The 16,533-nt window shown below is 37.2% G+C and overlaps 2 protein-coding genes across 2 annotated transcripts; one reads left to right on the top strand and one right to left on the bottom strand.

Moving 5' to 3' along the window:
• The first annotated feature begins 2,671 nt into the window (after positions 1-2,671).
• On the top strand, positions 2,672-5,674 carry LOC118265038 (midnolin homolog). The gene is made up of 2 exons (XM_035577731.2): positions 2,672-3,005; positions 3,456-5,674. The coding sequence occupies exons 1-2, from the start codon at positions 2,926-2,928 to the stop codon at positions 4,504-4,506; spliced, it is 1,131 nt and encodes a 376-aa protein (XP_035433624.1). The 5' UTR covers positions 2,672-2,925; the 3' UTR covers positions 4,507-5,674.
• Positions 5,675-8,940: 3,266 nt separating this feature from the next.
• On the bottom strand, positions 8,941-12,583 carry LOC118265028 (uncharacterized). Its single transcript, XM_035577723.2, has 3 exons — positions 12,417-12,583; positions 10,644-10,875; positions 8,941-9,484 (listed from the first exon to the last, which is right to left on the bottom strand). The coding sequence occupies exons 1-3, from the start codon at positions 12,432-12,434 to the stop codon at positions 9,333-9,335; spliced, it is 402 nt and encodes a 133-aa protein (XP_035433616.1). The 5' UTR covers positions 12,435-12,583; the 3' UTR covers positions 8,941-9,332.
• Positions 12,584-16,533: the final 3,950 nt, after the last annotated feature.

The following is a 16,533-nucleotide window of genomic DNA, read 5'->3' as shown; positions in this document are numbered from 1 at the left end:
GTAATTAACGTTCGTATACGATTTTTAGGAGCAAAAAAAGTTAATAATTACTCTTGTACCTAATTTTACGGCAAAAATTAATAACCAATCTGTATTCAAAATCTCTGGATCGATTTGGGTTTATGGAGATCCTTGCTCGTTCTTCTCCATTCGAAACTACACTTTGAAACGGGCACATAGCTTCATTGACAGACAGACTGTTGGACAATTCGATTTGATGTTTTAAAAGTGCCTAGTAAAGGATTAAACTGAAATAAGTGCTTTTGTTATCACCACTATAGTCGGCAACATATTGGAGTCTTAGTTGCCATTTAAGAAAAGAAAAAGATAGGAATAAATGGTTTGATTTTGACTAATTTTAAAAGGACCTCAATTCAAGATTTTGAATAGGTAGAAATTGGTGATTAATTCAGTCGTTAGTAATAATAGTTATTTATTTGTATCGTCTTACGCATTACTCTTTAATTTATTAATCTTTTGTGTTTGCAATTATTTTTATAAGTTAAGTTGTTAATTTTAAGATTGTTGTTAGAATAAATTAAAATAAAAGAATTATATTGTTTCATTTGTGTTGTGTAATAAATTAACAAACGTTTTTGCTGTACTCAGAGACATTTCATGATTCCTTAAACTATTCCTTAGTTCGATTTTGTTCCGAAAACCATTAAATGTTGCTGAGTACGGTGGATAATCTATTATTAATAACATAATGATGAGGGTGCTTAGCAATTACATATGTAGCATAGCTATGTAGCTAAGCCACAGCACGCATCTATAGTATGCATCCATAGCACGCATTTATAGCACTCATCCATACCACGTATCTTTCCATATAAAAAACATAATTGAGTCCGTTTTTAGTGCTATGCTATGTGTACCAATGAATATGATTAGTGGAAGCCAAACGCATCCACATCAACGTAGCATAGCAAATTTCTGGTGGAAAAGCACCCTTTTGTTTTAAGGGGGAAAATCATCCAATGACTTCTCTCGTCTTAGGCGAGGCGAGAGGGAGTGTCAGACTCTTACTGACTAAAAACCACCCCGTTCCTACTCCTGCTTTTCGAACCAGAGCCCCGGTAAACCCGCTAGGTAGTCCGCAGCTCTGGATCAGGCATCAGCCCTACTGGGCCCCATCTGTGGTGGTCTGATGGCTCTTTGAGGCGCGCGTGGAACGCGACGCGCCGCACGCACGGGTCTGGATCTGGTCGGGTGGCGAGCTACCCTTGCTCGCCATCCACAGACCCGCAGGAAAAGCACCCTAAACCTATGATCTCCAACCGGCCCGCCAATCGTGGATTTAGCAAACTTTTTTTTGTAGAGGAATACATATTACATACATTATACATACAGTATACATATTGTAATGTACTGTGCTTATTTTGTTTTCGAAACTCAATAATTCAATATAGTCATGAATGTGAACCACTTTTCCTTTTAAATGAAGAAATAAAGAAAGAAAAAAGTAACAAGCTTATTTCTTTGCCGCGGACCCGATAAAGTCTCTATTGTACTTACATAATAGCAATAACTTATTATGTCATAGATATTTTAAATTAAAAGAAGTAGGTTATGTCCGTTGTTACATTTTGTTTACAAAATAAGAAAAAGAAAATATTTGCGTGAGACTTCCATTATTGCCTATCGAACCACCCGTGGGATACATTAAACTCCTCGGATGAAGAACTCTTCATGATTACTGTATTTTCCCTAGATACAAGTCCATCCAGAACATTTATCTAATGTAATTTTTTTCCTTACCAGTTGGTGTTAGAGTAATGTCATAAATCTTAGATACCTGATAATACTTGAAATAGTACCGGACAGTTATTTCAAGTACCAAAACGGATTAAACAGGGTTAAGTACTCATGATGAGAGCTTTCGAAGGACTCTTTGTTATAAATGATCAAGGAATCCCTTGTGAATTAGAAAAGATCACAAATAGTATGAGCCTAGTTTTCATGCTCTGTAAAGTCAGTTAAAACATTAGATACTTAAATGTAAAAAAGTCTACAACAGTTGATACCAATTAAAAAAACACACAGACCAAGTAATCACTTGAAACAAACCAAAAAGTCCAGTCACTTACACACAGGGAATCAATAAATTCAATCGTAACGAGTGATTAAATTTTAATGGGCATACTCTAAGGAGTTATTTATGAGCACGATTTGACCCTTACAAGTTTTATTTATTGGACGCCACCCCGCACTTATAGAAATAACTAATCGATGTAATCGACCTTACTCACAGGCTCTTCTATTTTTGTTGAGTTCATTCAACGGAGGAGCCAAACTTTAGTTGAATGAAGTATTATAATGTAGTTTGTTGTATAACTGCCCGTGCGCATTCCAGTATAACTGGGTTATCCAGAAATCTCGACTGAAATGCATCGCCAGATCGGTAGGAAGAACGCAGTCGCAACTATTACAGCATCTACGTTGCGGTCAGAATGCGACGTTTGGAACGGCAGAGAAATAGTTACTACACACAGAGACAGCAAAAAACAACTGCCACCTTATTTCCGGGCGCACGAAAAGAACTCTGCATCGATGGAAACTAGAGCGACAATCGTCCCGTCGCGCACGCCCACTATGTCTTTTGGCATGCTTCGCCGACAGAGGCAATTGTTCTCTTTTTGTTGATATTACGGGTTTATTTAAGCGAAATTGGATAAATGGTCATCTCGCGATGTTGCGCTACTCAATCCGGTGCGGTGTGGCGGCGGTGCGGTGCTGCCTCGTGATGCTCGTCGCTCCACTGCTCTAAAATAAAACTAAAAATCTGGAAGGAAAGAAAGTATTGGTTGTGATGTAAAACAAAATGTGAACGTAGGTCCGTTTCGTTGGTGTTATTAGTTCAGCTGTACTGGTCACCGCGAGTTGTGGACTGTTGTCGTGCTAGTTGGTGGACGTGCTACAGACATGGATGTTACCAAGTTCCTCACGGTGCTGGTGGTGCTGTGCCTCGAGGGAGGCGAGACTGGAGGCGGAGGGAAACACCAGTAAGCATTCACGTTTATTGCTTAAATTCTTATCATATTATTCTGCCTACCCCTTCGGGGATATTTTTTTCTATTCTACTAGTGCTAATTAAAGATAGGAATTTTATTAAACTAATTTGTATTTTTTAAAAGTGTCTAAGGAACAGTTGTAGTATAGTAGGGCAAAGCCATTAAGGTTTATGTAAATATATTGTATGTGTTTTTGAAGTGGTAAAATACATTGTGCATATATTTTCATTCTTAACACAAGCGAAATGTTTATGCTTAGCTATGCGACAGTCTGGAAAGTTTGAAATTAGGGTAACATAATGTCACGCTCGAAGGGAATCAATCATGGCTAATTTATTTTATGGTGATTTTCTGCTTTGCTACAGCGATTTTACCCACAATTGTATTATTATTTATGTTTATGTTTGTTTTCCTGGTCATCATTTGTAACCTATTTTTCAGTGACCACGTGCGATTGCACATACCGGAGTTCATTCATCATGATCACCATAAGAAAGTAATAACGATTCATCATCATCACCACAAGCCAAAGAAAGAACATCATCATCATCACCATCATCACCACAAACCACAGATACCACATGGGCATCATTACCACCATCATCATAAGAAAGTTCATACAAAGACACTCACAGAAACGAAAGGGAAACATCACGGTCATCATCACGGGCACAAACATGGCCATCACGGTCATCATGGACATCATGGTCATCACGGTCATCACGGGCATCACGGTCACCATGGTCACGGACATCATCATGACGCACCAGTCGTGCCAAGCTTCTCTTACACTCCCAGCGCTATTCCTTCTTATGAAGACGACTATTCTCAGTCATATTCCCCACCAGTACCAGCTTATGGAGGCATCCCGAGCACTACACACGACTTCTCCGCTGTTCAGAGCCCTCGAGTGCATGGAGTAACTCACACAGTAAAACAAGTGAAGGTGTTTGACTCTCTTCCTGGCGCATTACCCAACGTTGGTGGCGGTGGTCACGGCTACGAGGTGACGGAGGAAGGCGAGGAGGATGACGATGTGTTCACCACCGTCAATCAGCTACAGAACAGATTCCCGGCGACATTCGGCTACGTCCGCAGTGCTGCTGCAGAGCCGACAAACGATCCATATTCTGAATTAACTCAGAGCGCGATTCCAACACAATTCGCAGCAGCTCCAGTGCCTACGACAGCACTCTCTGATGGAATTGAGACTTTTACTGGTTCTGTGCAGAGTGATCCGTTTGCGTCCTCTGCTCCAACACAGGGTATAGGCTTACCCAGTGCCCAGCCATCAGCTGACTACCCTGTAACGTTCCAAGCTGAGGGTTTTGATGGTCAACTAAACTCGTTTACTGGCTCCGATGGTAAAGACGGATCCTTCATTTCCCACGAGGAGAACAATATTTCTGATGATACTCCCGTGACATTCACCAGGGAGGCTGGTATACAACAAACCACTAATACGGGCAACGTTGAGACCCTAGTTTATTAGATTAATAAGTAATTTAAACTTATCGGTACTGTTAATAATGGGAACTTAAATTCAAAGCTACTGATAGTTTCGCAATGACGTGATTTCAAGCTCATGATTTATTATTTAATGATATCTATTATTCAGTGAATGACTAATTCTTAAACTAAAGATAAAAACGAAAGCACAGTCACGCAATAAATAAAGCGTTCAACAACAATAGTTAGTACAAAGAATTGAATAGAAGGAAGTATCTTTAATTGCAAACTACATACATAGGTATTTGATTGTTATTCAGTCTGTCAGTAACAGCTGTAACTATCTATTCAGGTATTGAAAGCTCTTATGTCACCAAACTACTTGCATAGTAATTTACTACACCCCAAATAGTAAACGACGTCGGCTGATTCGACTCGCCCTAGATCCGTAGTTGCGCAAGTTGTTAAAAAAACGTTTTTTTTGACTGTCAACGTAACTGTAGCAGAATAATTTAATAAGAAAAAAAGATCTATTTAAGTGTTGTGTAACTGGAGACTAGTTAGTAATAAGAAAAACATGTAACAGTTGTGTTTGTCTGGGAACGTTTTGTGTGACTAAGAATTCATGGATTCTTCACTCAATTTGTCACAACATGTATTATTTTGACGGCATTATATTAAGCTGTTTATTACGCCTTTTTTAAGATGGATAAAATCAATAATTTCTACTTCTTCAGACTCTTACTGGCTAAGAACCACCTCGTTCCTACTCCTGCTCTTTGAGCTGGAGCCCCGGAAAACCCGCTAGGCAGACGCGAACAACTTTGGCCTATATTAACGTAACTGTTATTCAACGTAATTTTTTTCTTCATATCAATTCAATTTCAAACATGTTGCGCAAATATGGTATGATGTACTTTCAATAATGAGTTCATTTAAGTTTCTTTATTTACATATTATTTTTTCTTATACTAGACTTGTAGTGTTAAATAGCAAAATATTTCCCATTATTTAGCTCATTAACATGAGTACCTTAGTATTAGTATATTTTAGTTTAGAAATTATTATTGTTTTAGTACTTAAGTACCTATTTTTGTATTCCCTACCGATATACCAATGAATTGTTATTGTTTAGTTATTTAATGTTATTGTTAAACTTTGTTACTTTGGTGATATTATTTTTGTTACATAAAATAAACGTTAGAAATGTTGTTTTTTTATTATTTGAAGCTTATTTGTCAACAGCCCGTAACAGTTCTCTAATGGACTATTAAGCTCTATTAATAATAATAGAATTTTCGATAATCTCCGCTCCTGGCTGGCGGGGATTTAAGATCGTAGTTTAAAAAGGTCAGTCTTATCAGATTCTAGCTTCTCACCCACGTTTCACCTACTTTGCTTAGCTCCTATTGGTCGTTGCGTGATGTGTTAGTATATACCCTATACATATAGCCTTCCACGTTAAATGCTCTATCCAAACCAAAATATTTTTTCAAATCGCAATAGTACTTCCAGAGATGAAACAAACTAGCTCTTCAGCTTAAGATATTAAAAAAGTATAGATTCTGTCCAATATCTGTCAAATATGAGTTCCAATTTTACAGTTACGCCAACAACGAGGACATTAGGGGTGTTGTCTCCTTGCTTGCATTATACTCTGACATCGCTAGGTAACATGGAGTTTACTAAATACTTTAGTTTCATTATAGAAAAAATGAACTTAAGAATATTTTTCCTGCTAATATCTTCTAGCACGCGCCTTTAGTGATCAGGAGTTTTCATAGTTGGAACTACTGGAGATCCTGAAGATTAGTGCAGTTTTGGAAGGATGTGCTTGTCCCAAATAAAAACTTACCTTCAGAACGGTGTACTTCAAACAATCACCGAAACTCTTAACATGACAATGAACTATGTGTCTCTCTATGATACTATTAAAATGGAGCAGTTTTACATGTTATGTAATAGATTTTGAGTACCGTACTAACGGTTTGTCGGTCCTTCCATTATAGTTCACTTACGTCTGAATACTCAAACGCTACTCAATTTTAAATTGTACTTAAATATCGTGCTACCTCTGTCATTTTATAAAGAATTGATAGTGACAGAACTTTACTGCACGGTTGCCGCCGTGGCTGGGCAACCGGCCGCCGTGCAACGTGTAGCGGGGTCGTGTGCATGTGAAATTGTATGTTTGTAAATGCACCCACGACACAGGAGAAAATCCTATTGTGGGGCAACGTTTTTTTTAAAAAGTAAAAGTAAAACTACATTTGAGAGCGTCTTAAAATTGAGTAGCGTTTGAGTATTTGGGCATACGTGACCGAGTGACAGACAAACGTCGTCGACGTCGAAATATAGGTCGTTAAAAGATATAAAGAAGTTTAGGAGAGTTTTAACATCATATAAGCTTTGAATACTCATGTGAATTATAACAGAAGTTAGTTTCAATATACTTATTGAAACTAACTTTGTTCTTTTCTTTACTACTGTAAGAGAGTTAAGAAAGAGAAAAGAGAGGTATTCATAACTTTAATTTTGTAAGTTACTAAAATATTGGATAACCAGTTCTTTGATTTTGATTAAAATTAAACAATAATAACTAGTTTATATTGGATTAGTCAAAAGGAACTCTCTCATTTACTTAAGCTTTTTTCAATTAAAAGGTTACAGTACAAAACATGAACACACCATGTTACGAGTACATCCTTAAAACCGTAGGAAGGTAAAAGTTAAAACGGGGATTTGACCATGAAATACCCACTTCCAGTTGTTCATAAAGATGATAAAAGATACAAAATGAGGAGTGTATGGCTCATTGTATGGCAGTGGCACCAGATACACTTCTAGTCGCTGTACTTGGCTATACCTGGTTGCGGGATCCAAGACAGTTAATCCTGTCCCTGGATCGCACCGGACTGATGGTTTTATATACTGTAGATCCTGACTTGCAGGAGTTGCAACGATTATGAGTGGTTGTGCAATTGTGGAAGAGCCATGATTCGGCACGAATGGGCTGGCACGACCGGAATGAAAACACGGCCTCATAGAAAACTAATATGGAACAACTGCTTGCGTTGTGTTTCGTTGTATAAGTGAGGTTTCCAGCCTTATTACCCCCTTCCCAGTTCCCGATTCCTCTACAACCCTTAATTTCCTAACCCCCAAAAGGCTGGCAACGCACTTATAACGCCTCTGGTCTCTGGTGTTTGGGGTGTCCATGGGCGACGACGATTGCTTACCATCAGGTGATCTGTATGCTCTCACAATTTTTCTATAGTACTTGATTAAGTTAAAAATATGATACAAATGTCAAACGTCTATGTCGCGTAGCAGAGCAAAAGATTGACTTAAATCAGCAACGCAGACGTCTAAGAATTATAAAAGGGTCGTAAGGTGTACACTATTATTCTTTGCCGAATGCAACAAGTTCTGGATTATTTAAAGTATAAAATTCCTAAACATTTCGTTTTAAGACTCTTGATAGGTTTCCCTTCACTTATACTTTCCACCACCACCCGTGGCTACTAAGCTACCAGAACCTTATCTGCACCTGCCATCTTAATTTTTTTATTGTTCGTTTCGAGACATTCCTGGTGCATATAATATATATATATTCACTCTCATTTATTATTGATGCTGTATTTGCTTTGGTGCTATTGAATCCTATAAATATAATTTTACATCATTTATCAAAATGTTTTGGATCAAGGACAAACCAACAGAAGAGTAACCAAATTGGAAGCGATCAGCGCCACCTACAGACAGTCATGGCGCTAGAGAAGTTACAAGTGCATTACCTGCTTCTTGAAAAGGACTGCGTTCTTTTATCTATGATTTAAAATTCGTATATTCCAAGTGCTTGCCAAATAAAACAAAAAGAAAACAATATTTATGTGCACATTCCCGTTTTTTGACCTTTTCTGACCTCTAGACATATTGAGCAATATCGATACTAGATTCTTAGTACATTATTACGGTCGCTTTAATGTGAGAAATGTGTTAGATAGTCTTTGAAAGTCTATTTACTCTAATACAACTACTGGTTGTGTAATCAAGAACATATCTTAAGCAAATGAAATAAAAAACATGCAGACAGACATGCAAGTTCCGCGTCTAGTAACAATTAGGAGAACGCAACAGTCTACACTACATAGGCGACCGCATTTAAGGTTCCGGAACGAATTCTATGTAGGAAACAAAAAATATAAAGAATTTGTAGTTACGTTTGTGCATCAAGATGCGGAAAATCACAAAACGAACAAAAGATGTGCCATGTTAGAAAGTTACCACCGTCGCCATTTGTTTTTTACAGCGAATACCAACCGCGAGGCGGTTTATTTTGTTTTGTCTAATTCTGTACTAGAGTTGTGCGTACTAACATTCTATGGTTTACCATCGACACTTGAACAGCGATACGTAACACTATGGACATAGTTACAGGGAACAAGACAAAATAAAACACCATTACGAAGGGTAATATTTTAAATAAAAACAGGTATAATATTAATAACAAACCCCCGTTTAAACCGGGATATATTTCACAACAACAGTTACTTAAAGCTATACCTTAGAGCTAGTTAACAAACATACAGACGGACAAACACGGGTACAGTCAAACTGTAAAGATACATACAAGACATTCAAGACAAACCTTCACAGCTTTGTAAATAACATAATGAGGATACAAGTATTCACTGCAACATTAAATTTGAAACAATGTACGTAATACAACAGAGATGAACAAACGAATTAAAGAGTAAATAAGTATTTCTAGATGATACTTAATCAATAATTTGTACTACGTCCACTGCCAATCGATGTTACAACCTTATAGTAATGATATGTACAGAGTTATTCGTGTAGATGTGGTCAGTATCCTCCGTGGCCTATGTCTGAGCCGTACGATACGTCTTCACTCTCAGCAAGTCCGTATCCTGTGTGGTCTCCACCTTCGAAGCTTACAGGGGATTCTCCGTAGCCACCATCGCCATGGGACTCCTCGGCCGCACCCCAACCGTGGCCTGGAAAACAGCAAACATTAACTTTAATTCACACCTTCTTTTTACCAACAGATAGGCAATAATTACACGGCGTTACTGACTCTTTCATACTACTTTAGCTTCCATCAAATTCATGTATCTTTAGTTTTTCGATCGCTAATTAGGTTTAGGTAAGTTTTACACTTGGTGTCTTTGCGATATTTCTCAAACAAAATTATTCTGAATTGTTACTTTTTTTAAGGGAGTATCATCAAATGACTTTTTTCGCCTTGGGCGAGTCGAGAGAGAGTGTCAGACTCTTACTGACTAAAAAACACCCCGTTCCTATTCCTGCTTTACGAGCCGGAGCCCGGCAAGTCCGTTAGCTAGTCCGCAGCTCCAGATCAGGGCGTTACATGCACCAACCATGTCTTATGTAAAAGTTAGTACATATATTATGTACATACATCACCAACACAGAAATCATTAGAAAAAACATTTACGATTGAAGATAAACTCGTCATTGTTTGTAATGACAGTTTATCTCTCTCTAATCGTTTCTCGGTGTGAAACAGTTTTCTAACCAATCTTCATGAAAATCTTAATATTACTTTAATGACCACTCTGTTGTTTTTCCTTGTCGTTGTCGGACGTTCTAGTGTTAGTAACCTATATTTTTTTGCTTAAGTATTTTATGCAATCGGTTTCCGTATTTACGTGATTTATGTCAATTCGTAACTACTTCGAAAAAACTTAACAAAAGCACCTGAACTACAAAATTTTCTGTTTTGTCATTTACATTTTCCGATGTTGGATCTTTTAATTATTCTCTTATGAATAAAAAGTTATTATTTAACTTTCAAATAACTAAATTTTCATACACATTTTACAAGATTTGGTTAGTACAGTTTAAAATTTATAATAAATCTAATTTGTTTTTTGATTACTTTCTTCGAGTGGATTAATTTGTTTCATTAAACCATCTATCTCATTCTGATAGATCCAATAAGAACAAATAGGAGATGACATTTTAAAAATCTCAATATCCAAGAACAATTCTACGCGCCACTTAATTTTTGACGTCTAGAACTTACAGATACAAAGTGACAAGGGTCCTGATTCCTAATTATGTCCATACAAATCTACACTGCATCGATAGACTTCCATCAGACATCATCACCAATTTTCTCCATAAACTCACCTCCTCCAAAGTGTGGTGCAGGCTTGGGTTCGCCGTAAGTGTACCCTAGCACCTCGTAGTGGTCATCACCACCACCGCCGCCGCTCTTGTGGTGCACGTGCTTGACAATGGTGTGTTTGTGGTGATGATGCTTCACAAATACTGGCACGTGGATGATAACCTTCTTGTGGCCTCCACCGCCACCGCCAGCAGCGATCAGCGACATCAGCTCTGCCATGCAGACTAAGACCACCTGGAATTATGGGAAGGTTTGATAAGTTTTTTAGAATAATTGTTTATCTGGATGAATTATGTGTGTTTCTTTATTATGTTTGTGAATTTCTGGACATCGATCACATAACAAAACATACCGATAATTTGTGTTATATAGGTCTCAAGTTACTGAAATGGAAATTGCCAATTAAACTACCCCTTTAATTTTAGGTTTAAACCTAGAGATTTTTCCTATATTTTTATGTTTAAACAATTCTCTGGATACGTTGTAATAAGATAAATCTTGTTATACTTAGTTTCTCCAAAATAGAAATTCAAATTAAATACAAAACCTTCTGACTAACAGGATCGTTATTGTTGTCCACCATTATTAAAAATATAATGGATACCGGCCTTAAATTATCGTATGTCAATTCCATAAATACTATAAAATAATCTGCACGTAGCAGACTAATTTTATCACAATTTTTTCACCTTCTAAAAGTGCTACGAAGTGTCTACGAAGCGCTACGAAAAACGCGCGTTTGTCAACGGAGTTATACAATCGTATTTACTCAGAAGTACATACTATGTGCCATACTGCACTGTAGGTACATAAGCCACTAGTCACTCCATAGCAATTTCACTCGGAAGGAAACATACGGAAATGAAAACACAATCGCAAAGGCAAGCATTAATAGGGGACTTCGCCAGGCGTTAGGGCATTGCTAACAACAAGAACAATTTCTATTTTCTAACACATACAAAAGTAAAATTGTTATGAAGCAGTAAATAAATAATAACTAATAAAAAAAGCCTTGATTTGAACGTGACATTCGAGAACACTTTCTAACTTACCGAGCATCGGTTGGTACCTATAATCGAGTAGCTACAATGAAAATAACTCACTCTCAGTGCAAAATACAATTACTGTCTAGTTGATATGAAGTGAAGTTTGCAAAGAGCTATATTTAAAGCGAATACAAGTTTTGAGTGCTTAAAAATTCTATTACTCCATGAGACGACTCGTAAATATCAATTTGTCATAATTTATTGCTGAAAGCTTCATTTTATTGATTGAATGATGAATTTTCTTTATTTTAAAGCATTTTCACATTACTGTGAAAACACATTAATACACAAGGTTGTCACAATAGATGTGAAAATAACTCGATCGATAATAACTTGAAGTGAAATTGTGCCAAAGTTCTTAATTAGCTATCGACAGTTTTCTGTATAACCGCGAATGAAGCAATGCTGATTGGAACGCAATCAACACTTGCTTCCATTAGATATTTTAATGTTCTTTTTTAGGTTGTTGTGACACTATGACTTGCTATTGTTAGCGGTAATTGGCACACAATTATCCTGTATAGTTTCACATTTAAGGCCTAATTCTAAATATGTTTTGAACTTAAATTCTTTCAAAATCATGATAACTAAAAACTTTAAAAGGTGTAACTAGTTACAACTATATTTACTCACTGTTATGTAAAGGATGTCCGGAAATGCAAAAATATTCCAGCTGTAATCGTGTGTTGTATGTATGTGTGTATTAATTATCTAAATATTTTGACTCACCAGAAGACGGGCAGACATGGTGTAAGAAGATAGAGCGGTGAGTGACCGAGCGCGGGTGCAGGCAGTTGGTGTGTGATAAAGAAATTTAAACAAAACTTCCTTTTATATCGCAACGTGGTCGCGTTTCGCGACACTGCCTCTCGGCGGCTTCAATCTAATGCGCGTGCGACTGCACCCAAACCAATTTCGATTCTATTACCACCGGACAAAATACATTATGCGGATGTAGAGCCGTTTTTATAAAAACTTCACTGTTGCAATCAATTTTAAGCTCGAAAATATTGACTGGCAAGGTTCATATTCGAACAGATGAGTCTCTTCGCAGATATCTGCGAGGCTGTATCATTACAGTGAAAATACAGTTTACATTGTGGCAGTAAAGTGGATATTTGTTTGTGATCCGGAGATCCGATTGTGATGAAGATCCGCAAGGGCCTCTGGGCGCGAGAATGAATCGTTGAGGATCTTAATGGAGCGCATCTTACGTCATGTTTATAGGGCAAGCATTGTAGTCATCAAGTAATAAATAAACCTCCAATAAAAGAGTTTGTTTTATTGAAAAATACCGTTATTACCGAGTTATTTATGGAGACTAGCTCTGCTGGGGTCTCGGAACCGTTGCTTGGGAATAGAAAAAGTTTATTGCTTTATTCGCCCTCCAGTCATGGTATAATGACGTGTGGTTGTCTATCCTTGGGAATCATCGTGTCTACACATTCATGGCCATTAATCGGATATACAATTACAATATTGAAAATAACACAATCATGAATGAGGAACAACATCTTTGTTTCGAAATTTCAATAATCGATTGTTTCAAATATCAATGTTTATTACTATGTAATATTAATTTAAATATAATTACGTTTCAGTCTATCAAAAGAATGGCATTTTCAAACTTGCATAATTTATTTCAAAGGACTCTGTCCTCTTACAAAGAAACAGTAGACGCTTTGGTTATTCAATCTATTCATGCAAGCGGAAAAATAAGTCAGGAAATGATGCGTACAATACATATATGTTATATTATACATAAATTATATATACAAAGCGAAATTAAAGTTGCAATGTATATGCGCAAGCGATGGCGGCGGCGAATGGAAGTTGAGACACTTTTACTATCGGTCCAACGAAAGGGAAGACGATGAGATTATAACAGCCAGTGCAATAATAATTTACATGGAACACTTACTGATCCTATCAAAACAATATTTTAATATTACTTTCCTGAATCTGCATACGAATATTTACAGTATAAACCGTACCTTTTTCCATTTTTGATTATGGGTGACTCTCAAAATATGCTTAAGTTTTGAGGTAAGAAAAGCTATTTGGAGTGTGTGGGATATTCGCCTCTTTAAAATCACTACGGTGATCACCATCAGCTTTAGTAAGATGATACCAAGTCATATAGTCATACCTGCATGGAGGAGGAGACACCTGCATCGGTGAGAGATTAGGCTGGATCAATCCAGCTTAACATCTTATGTATCTCTTCTACCTTCAAAAACAGACATACTGACTGATGGACGATTCTAAATCCGAATATATTGACATTTCTTAAGTATTTGAGTGTGAATTAGTTAAAATAAATTAACCTGGCTTTTACTATAGTTTCGTTCTAAAGGGTTAAACTATCTTAGTTCACCAGTGACGTCACCGGCTAATTCCTTTCTTATTTTGGACACTGACGATGTTTGATATTATATACCTACTAAGCTTTACAGTATTAATGCGAGTAATGACTTGTAACTGTTGTAATGGCTTTTTTTGTTCTCTAAAATGAACATTAACTGTAAGATCGCTCTTCAGAAAGGTCAAAAGCCTTATTCAATCGTCTTTTACAACGACATTAGGAAATATTGTACGCAAATAGTATTCTAGTTAAGTTTTTGTTGGGTGTTCGATACCGGAACCGTAAAAAAAATATTTCCTACGAAAGGGCGTCCGCGACCTTCAGCGGTTTTCGAAACCTATGGTGGTAGGTCAAGGTTTGCTTACCATTTAATACAATCAAAATAATACACTCCTCTTTCGTTTTGAAATCTATTGTAATAACTGTTTAACTTAATATAATAAGTGATCTGGTTTGTCGTAATGACTAGTTTACTGTATTTACTTTGTGTGCATGTTTTAAGTGGGATCTATACTAATGTAAATAATCTTTATTTCGGAAATATGGGTTCATGCAATCGGACATTATACATGAACATCTATTAGGTATCATTTATGTGAAAGTGTTATAAGATAAAGTTGGCTACTACAGTCAGACATGAACGTATTCCTCCGAAACTAACATTAGAGGAATCACATCAGTTAATTACAAAAACAAACGTTACAAACCCCAATCTTAACAAAGTCTTAACAGGATAAGGACAGTTGTAAAATAGAGACATTTTTTGGATTAAATAAATACCAATCGTAATTTGTCGACAACGAATCGTCCATCCGGTCTACGTATGGGTCCCTAGCGTACCTTGAAACCTAACGAGTTACTTCGAACATTTATGTGAGCAATACGAACAACATAATTAATTTAACACACCTTACAACAATTATAATACAAAAATAGTATCATCAGTAAAAGATGAACCCAGTTTTTTGTCTAATGAATGAATGGTGATATCGAGCCTACCTCGGCATCCGTGCGCTCGGCCGGAACGTCTGAAGCATTCGACTTGAAACAGAGTTTCCTATGTCCACTTGGAAGGTCAATTGAGGAAATACCCACGTTTCCTAACCTCACAGCAACAGTTTCACTCAGAATTTAACCATCTATCTTACATACAATGGACGACAGGAGCTGAAGCGGCAACGCGTTACATTTTAATCGTTTCTTTCATACAGATTAGATCGTTGTCTAGGAGTAAGTTGTAATTTACATACCGGATTGTATAATAGTTAGCATCTTTGTGTGTCGACGAAGTTCCAATTTGTGATTCCTCGTTTCCTTTGCATTGTTTGGACTGATGCTGAGTTGTGCTGGTCTACATCAGGTTTGGTTGTGCATCAGGATTGTTTGTTGTATTGTATTGTGCTATAGTAAGTACTAAAGTTGTGTGGCTCCTTGGTGTTACTCACTACCACATGCTAAACATGATGAGACATTGTTGATTTTCTGCAAATAGGTAGGTGACATAGTATGTTCTAGAGCCTGATTTACTACGCGTAGCCGTAGATAATAGTGCATGATAAAATTGCTACTTCGTTGATGCAACGGTTGCAATGAGTAATCGGCCTGTATTCCAGATACAGCAACAAAAAGATTGCTCATTTTGGTATTTTAGCAAATTGAACATCCAAGCAGAAAATATGTAGTGTAAGTGAGTGAAATTGTGTTTGTTTATAAATTAGTGAGGGGCACCAATTGATTTTTATAAATGAAAGTTTAGTATTGTAGAGAATACTTTATTCCAAAGAGTTTAAAGCTTCTAATTCAACATGGAAGTGCTAGATTAGAGGAGCTATCGGTTAGTGCAGTGCTTATTTAATTCCGGAACTATCACGCCATGATTGCAGGTTTGTTGAATCTAATGTTATTTCCTCTATTTAAGTTTCTATTACACTAGTCACGTTTTAACTTAGTCTTTTACAAAATACTAGGTTTTGCGTGTAACTAACGCATGGTAGCATGTAAGTTTTTGTTCTATTTCCGAGAAAGTCATCCTCTACGTGTTCTAGAAAACTAGGTACATGCCACCTACAATGCCTGCACGGTTAGCGTGGTGGCTGAGCAACTGGCTGCCGTGTAAAGTGTTAAGTGGGTTCGATTCCCGCACGGAGCAACTCTTGTGTTACACAAACTGTTGTTTCGGGCCTGAGTGTCATGTGTCACGACACGGGAGAAAAGCGTAATGTGGGGCAAGGTATTTTCTAAAAAAAAATTACAGTGAGGTTTAAGGATGACATGTATGTCAAGAGATCAATAGATCTCCATAAGGTAGTCCCATAACGGGCGTTGCACCATGGGGACTCCGGGGTTGGTCTACTATGACGACCCGGTGCCTCCTTTAGGTGCAGATGGTGGTCACCGGGGTGCTTTTAGTGAGATAAAAATCGCTTACCCCGTAGTTTTTTTCCCCAAGAAGCTAAGCGCCTTTCGAAGGTTTCTCCCGTC

The sequence above is a fragment of the Spodoptera frugiperda genome, chromosome 25, assembly GCF_023101765.2.
Source record: "Spodoptera frugiperda isolate SF20-4 chromosome 25, AGI-APGP_CSIRO_Sfru_2.0, whole genome shotgun sequence".
In the NCBI taxonomy this organism is placed as follows: domain Eukaryota; kingdom Metazoa; phylum Arthropoda; class Insecta; order Lepidoptera; family Noctuidae; genus Spodoptera; species Spodoptera frugiperda.
Note: the sequence above shows the minus strand (reverse complement) of the source record. Positions and strands in the feature narration are given on the sequence as shown.

Coding starts and splice junctions, on each gene's coding strand:
- LOC118265038 (XM_035577731.2), top strand. CDS start 2,926: ATGGATGTTACCAAGTTCCTCACGGTGCTGGTGGTGCTGTGCCTCGAG. Junction 3,006..3,455: donor GGAGGCGGAGGGAAACACCA/GTAAGCATTCAC, acceptor CCTATTTTTCAG/TGACCACGTGCGATTGCACA.
- LOC118265028 (XM_035577723.2), bottom strand. Junction 9,485..10,643: donor TGCACCACACTTTGGAGGAG/GTGAGTTTATGG, acceptor GCTGTTTTCCAG/GCCACGGTTGGGGTGCGGCC.